General features: G+C 31.3%; 1 protein-coding gene across 1 annotated transcript; it reads left to right on the top strand.

Annotated features, from left to right (window-relative positions):
* The first annotated feature begins 4,677 nt into the window (after positions 1-4,677).
* LOC127138185 (uncharacterized mitochondrial protein AtMg00820-like) lies at positions 4,678-5,010 on the top strand. Its single transcript, XM_051064579.1, has one exon. The coding sequence runs from the start codon at positions 4,678-4,680 to the stop codon at positions 5,008-5,010; it is 333 nt and encodes a 110-aa protein (XP_050920536.1).
* Positions 5,011-6,874: the final 1,864 nt, after the last annotated feature.

Below are 6,874 nucleotides of genomic sequence, written 5' to 3'. Positions count from 1 at the left end.
TTGAACATGTTCAACTTATCTATTAAAATATTTTAAAAGCACAAATAAAAAGTTGTTCTTTCATTGTATCAAAATCAATAAAATTTTAAAAAATCAAGATTATAATAAAAAATATTTATTATAATAAAAAAATTAAAATAAAAAAAATAAAATATTTAGAAGAACCAAATAGCATCTTAATTTTTACATTAATTTCATTTTACATCATACTAATATATAATATTATTCAAGGATTACTTTTGCTTCAATCAAATCATTAATATTTTTGTTTTTGGATTTTTTTATTGAATGGTAAATAGTTTTATATTTATTTCTTTTCAAATTGAAAATGGTGCATGAATTCTTGTAAAGTCTATTTACAAATTAATTTTTGAATTATTTTAAATTAGAGGATATATATATAATATTCTTATGAATTCAATAAAACAGTCATGTCATGAGTTAGATGTGAGGTTGATGAGTAGGGACCATCCAAGTGCATTATCATGAATATAGTGTACCACAATAGCCCACACTAGGGCCATGTATAAATTCATCTTTTTTTGAAAAAATAAATATAAGAAAAAACAAATAAAAATGAATGCAAGTGGGTATTTTCATAAGTCATGGGATTGAAACTTGAAAGTTGAAGCCATTGGGACCAGTTGATGATGCATTTTACACTTTTTTCCAAAACAACTTTCTCCAGCCTCTTCAATGTTTGGCCTTTTCTTTGTTACTAATATTTCCTACTACATACACCCCCTTAAATTTGTTGCTTTTTACTTTGTAATAATCACTTTAATTATTATTATTATTTTTTATTTTTATTAAATGATGACTCAAACTAATGGCAAAAGAACAAGAAAGAAGAATATAAATAAATCTTGTCTCAACCTTCAACTAGGTTCTCTTAACTTGGACTATTATTCTTTAGGCAGGAGAATCTTTTTTTCTCTTTTTTATATTTTAACAATTTATTTTTAAACTATTACTACTATGATACACTAGGTTCATTAGCTTGCACGAATGAACAGAACGTGGCACATAGGAAATGATGAAATTATAAATTAATTAACACATCATCTTGATAAATCAATTTTAAGATTTGATTTGGTGTCATATTAGCAAGTGTATCAAATTTAAAGGCTTTACGTTAAAGAGTTACATGAAGTGGGAAAAACAATGGAGTAAGAATCTTCCTTTTGCTTGGTTGGTATGTCTCATAACACACAACTTGCATGTGAGGTCTATAATCTTGATATTAATATTATAAATGCTTATTCATAGAGCATTTTGACACATGCTTAGACTTTTTTATTAAAAAATTTTAATTATAAAAAAATTTAAACAAATGAAATACCTAAAACTCGTCGCATTAAAGAAATTTTTAAAAATAAGTTTATTGAAATAAGTGTTGATAGTGATTGTTGATGATGATAAAGTAGTGTCGGACATTAGTGTTAAAATATATTTCTTTTGTCTTATTTATAAGAGAAAATTGATTTTTTAAATTCATTGAATATATGGTGTATGATACAGTCCAGATACATTGATTATTCAATGAACTTAAATAATAAATTTTCTCTTACAAATAAGAGTTATCTTCATGTTTACCAAGCTTATTCACACTTGCTATTGTGAGAAATTCTTATTCAAAATTCTCTTAAGAGTTAATTTGAGTTTCTGTTTTTAGTCGTTAGTTGGTTAAAGTAGTTAGTTGGTTAGTTGATTATCTAGATTGATATATAAATTTGTGGTAGTTTCTTTGTTCTCTTGAGCTGAATCAGTGCAATAACAACTTCTTATTCTTCTTCATTTCTTCTTCTTCTTTTTCCATTCCATGAGTACCTCAATATTCTAACATGATATCTTTCGCCATTTCGATTCAACCTTGCACTTCTGCTCCATTCAACCTTTGATTTTATGCTCAATCTTCTTCGTTAAATGGCGCCATCACGAAATGCTCAAATTCTTGATCCACAACTTGATCAAACCAATCCATATTGTGTGCACCCAAGTGATGGACTTGGTTCAATCAAGGTTACACCTCTTCTTAATGGTTCCAATTACCATTCTTGGGAACGATCAATGCGGCGTGCACTTGGTTCCAAGATGAAACTGGAATTCATTGATGGTTCCATCACAATTCTTGACGATCCTTTTAATCCAACCATGCGTGCTTGGAACCGATGCAACATGTTAATCCTTTCATGGATTATCAATTCAATTTCTGAATTTATTGCTCAGTCAATAGTTTACATGGAAAATGCCATTGATGTATGGAAAGATCTCAAGGAAATATTTTCACAAGGTGATCTTATTCGCGTTTCTGAACTTCAACAAGAAATCCATGCTTTGAAGCAAAGATTCCAATTCTGTTACAATTTTTTTTCCAGAACTCAAAATTCTTTGGGAAGAATTAAAGATCTATATGCCAAATCTAATTTGTTTTTGTCAAATCAGATGTTCATGTGCATCTATGAGAAATGCACGAGATAATCACAATTTGCTATATGTTATATGTTTTCTCACAAGTCTGAATGAAAACTTTGCTATAGTGAAATCACAAATTCTCTTAATGGATCCTTTACCAACCATTAACAAGATCTTTTTTATGGTGTTACGACATGAAAGGCAAGGTAACTTTGCTCCATCTGATGATTCTCAAGCTTTAATCAATGTTGTAGGCTTCAAAAGGTCGGGTCCAAAATCGGGCAATTCCAACTTTCAATCCAATACATCCAAGTCCAAGGTGTGTACTTACTATGGAAAAACTGGTCACACTATCGAGGTTTGCTCTAGGAAGCATGGTTTTCCACCTCATTTCCGTAAAGGATCAATGGAAAATAATGTTCTTTCAAGTGAAAATGAATATGACAACAATGCTTTTACTCAACAACAAGCTGACAAGAATGGTTCAACATCAATCACTCAAGAACAATTTGACAAGCTAGTGAATCTCCTTCATAATTCAGCTATCAACCAAGGTTCATCTTCTGCAGTTTCCAATCAAGTTGGCTCATCCTAATTTACAGGTCATACACTTGTAAATGGCATAGGTAATCATCATTCATTCATTTATAAATGTTCCATCCTTGATTCTTGGATCATAGATTCAGGAGTAAGTGATCACATATGCTCTAACAGTTCTTGGTTCCATCCCATTAGTGAAGTTAACCCTATTAATGTCAAACTGCCAATTGGTCAATTTTTTATGACTAGAGGTATTGGAACAGTAAAATTCCCCCCTGATTTCATCATTTCTAATGTCTTATACATACCTGATTTTTCTATCAATCTTATATTGATTCCAAAGTTATGTCAAAATTCCAAGTACATTGTTAGATTTAATAATACTAAATGTTTTATTCAGGATCCATTATCCATGAAGATGATTGGTTCAACTAACAAAGTTGAAGGGTTATATCATCTAGTTCTCAAAGGCAAGCATGTAGATACCTCTAGAATAAACCATATCTCCACTTGCACTATACCAGATAATGCCATATGGAATCTTCGATTAGGACACCTTTAAATAAATAGAATGCAAGCTTTACATCCATTTTTTACTTTTATCATTATTGATCAAAAAGCTGCATGTGATGTATGCCACTATGCCAAACATAAGAAATTGGCATTTAATTTCAGTTTTAATAAAGCCTCTCAACCATTTGAATTAGTTCATTTTTATGTTTGGGGTCCATTAACTATCAAATTTCATAATGGTCATTCTTATTTTTTGACTGTTGTAGATGATTTCAATAGGTACACATGGATAATTTTGATGGAAACCAAAGCTAAAACCAAACAAAATGTGGTCAATTTCATTAAAATTGTTGAGATCCAACATAACACCAATGTCAAACCCCTTAGAAGTGATAATGGACCAGAGTTTATCATGCCTGAATTTTATGCATCAAAAGGCCTTTTTCACCAAAAAAAGTTGTGTTGAATCCCCCTAACAAAATGGAAGGGCGGGGTGGAAACACCAACATATATTGAACATTGCTAGAGCCCTTATTTTTCAAGCTAACATTCCTAAAACCTTTTGGTCTTTTGATGTTAGTAATGATGTCTTCATAATAAATCGAGTTCCAAGTGTTGTCTTGAAAAACAAGTCACCCTGTTATCACTTGTATAATGAGAAACCTAACTTGCATGTTTTTTGAAAATATTTGGAACACTTACTTATGCTTCAACATTTCATGCACATAGAATAAAACTATACCATAGGGGAAGAAAATGCATTTTCTTGGGTTACAAGCAAGGGGTAAAAGAAACAATCCTCTTGGATCTTAACAATAAAGAAATATTCATTTCAAGAAATGTCATTGACCATGAACATGTTTTCCCTTTTTTTAAAAATTGGAAATATCACACTAGTGATTATACAACTCATCAACCTCATGATCCTAAAGACAGTTCCACACAACTTGAAGATCATCTAATTACCTCTCAGTCTGAGCCTATTTATCATGAACATTACTCATACACTCCACAAACCATAAACAATATGAATTATCCACTAACAACAATAATAGACCCATTAGACACATACATGCTTATGTTCACCTAGAGGACTATATGTGTAATTCATCAAACAGTTTGGTTGCATCACTAACTTCAGGTATTTCATACCCTATTTCTTCTTTCCATTCATTTGAGTCTTTATCTTCTAATCATAAGTCATTCAACATGGCTGTCACCCAATATTCTGAACCTAAAACGTACGAGGAAGCATGCAAAGATAAGAATTGGAAGCTAGCTATGAATTCTGAATTAAAAGCTCTTGCTGTAAATGGTACTTGGGTATTGATGGATATGTCATCCAATGTTAAACCTGTATGGAGAAGTTGGGTTTACAAAATCAAGAACAAAACAGATGGATCAATAGAAATGTACAAAGCTAGATTAGTTGCAAATGGCTATAGCCAAGTCGAAGGCTTATATTTTTTTGACACTTTTTCACTAGTGGAAAAACTATCTAGTGTCAGAATTCTACTTGCAATAGAATCCATCAACCATTAGCATTTACATCAACTTGATGTAAATAATGCATTCTTTCATGGAGATTTAGAAGACGGTGTTTACATGACCATACTACAAGGTGTTTCATGTGTCAAACCAAACCAAGTGTGCAAGTTAGTGAATAGCTTATATGGTTTGAGGCAGGCTAGTCGAAAGTGGTATGAAAAACTTAACTCTCTTCTATTATAATTTGGAAATGTTCAATCAACTAATGATTACTCCATGTTCACTTTCAAGAGAGGTGAACACATTACCATCTTATTAGTATATGTTGATGACATAATACTAGCAGGAACATCATTGATGGATTTTGATCGTATCAAGTTAATTCTGGATGCAAGACTTAAAATCAATGACTTGAGAACATTAAAGTACTTCCTTGGTATTGAGGTAGCTCATTCCAAAGATGGCATCACCATTTCTCAAAAGAAATACTGCTTGGATATTCTAAATGACACATGATTACTTGCACCAAAACCTATTGTAACACCCGTAGATCCATCACTAAAATTGTGGCAAGATAATAGTGAACCTTTCAAAGACATCACATCATATATAAGATTGATTGGAAGGTTAATATATATGAAAAACACCATACCTGACATAACTCTTGCCACACAGCAGTTGAGTCAATTCCTATAGAAGCCTACACAACTTCATTACCAAGCAACATGAACAATCATCAGATATCTGAAGAAAAACCCTGGATATGGTTTGATGTTTCCACGATCATCTAAACCGCAAATCCTGGGTTATTCAGATATAGATTGGGCAAGTTGTATTGATACAATAAAATCGATATCATGTTATTTATTTATTCTTAGGAACTTCTCTTATTTCATGGAAGTCTAAGAAACAACAAATTGTATCCAGAAGCTCATCTGAAGCTGAGTATAGAGCCTTAGGTTCAGCTACTTGTGAATTGATATGGCTTCTATATATGTTCCAAGCCCCCGATTTTGTATTGTGACAATCAAAGTGCTTTGCATATAGCATAAAATCACATGTTTCATAAGATAACAAAGCATCTTGAGATATACTGCCACTTGGTGCGAGAGAAAGTACAAAAAAGGAATGCTGAAGTTGTAACCAATCTCTTCACAGGAACAACTGGTCGATTTTCTTACTGAGTCACTACAACTAACTAAGTTCAACACATTTGTCTCCAAGCTTGGCATGATCAACATCTATCATACTTGAGCTTGAGGAATAATGTTAGAATATATTGCATAAGAGCTATCCTCATGTTTACTATGCTTATTCACACTTGTCACTTTGGGAAACTCTTATTCAAAATTCTGTTAAGAATTAGTTTGAATTTTAGTTTTTAGTTGTTAGTTGGTTAGAGTAGTTAGTTGGTTAGTTGACTATCTAGATTGATATAGAAACTTGTTGTAATCTTTTTGTTCTCTTGAGCTGAATCAATGCAATAACTTCTTCTTCAATTATTGTTATTTTTCTTCCTCTCCATGAGTACCTCAATGTTCTAACAATTAGAAATCATATATTAATAAAGTGGAAATCAAAAGTGTTTAGGCGGTGGTGGCTGACGATGGTCTGTGGTGGTCGGAAGTGGTCAATAGTGCTTGTAGTAGTAGTCAGTGACTATTATTGGTAGTTTCCTAACTTTAAAATAAAATAGGAATTCAAAATCTATTTTATTTTGGTTGAGTTTTAGTAAAAATTTGTTTTTAAATTATGTAAAAAAATCAAATAAACTATGTATTTTTTTCTTTCTAAATATCATATTCGAATATATTTTAGTTTTGAATTTTTTTTTTAAATTAAAAAAAAAAACTCATGTTAGAAGCAAAATTCAAACTCAAATCTTTGAGATTTTAGTTTAAACCTTACTAACTTGACT

This window comes from Lathyrus oleraceus, chromosome 4 (assembly GCF_024323335.1).
Source record: "Lathyrus oleraceus cultivar Zhongwan6 chromosome 4, CAAS_Psat_ZW6_1.0, whole genome shotgun sequence".
Taxonomy (NCBI): Eukaryota; Viridiplantae; Streptophyta; class Magnoliopsida; order Fabales; family Fabaceae; genus Lathyrus; species Lathyrus oleraceus.
Note: the sequence above shows the minus strand (reverse complement) of the source record. Positions and strands in the feature narration are given on the sequence as shown.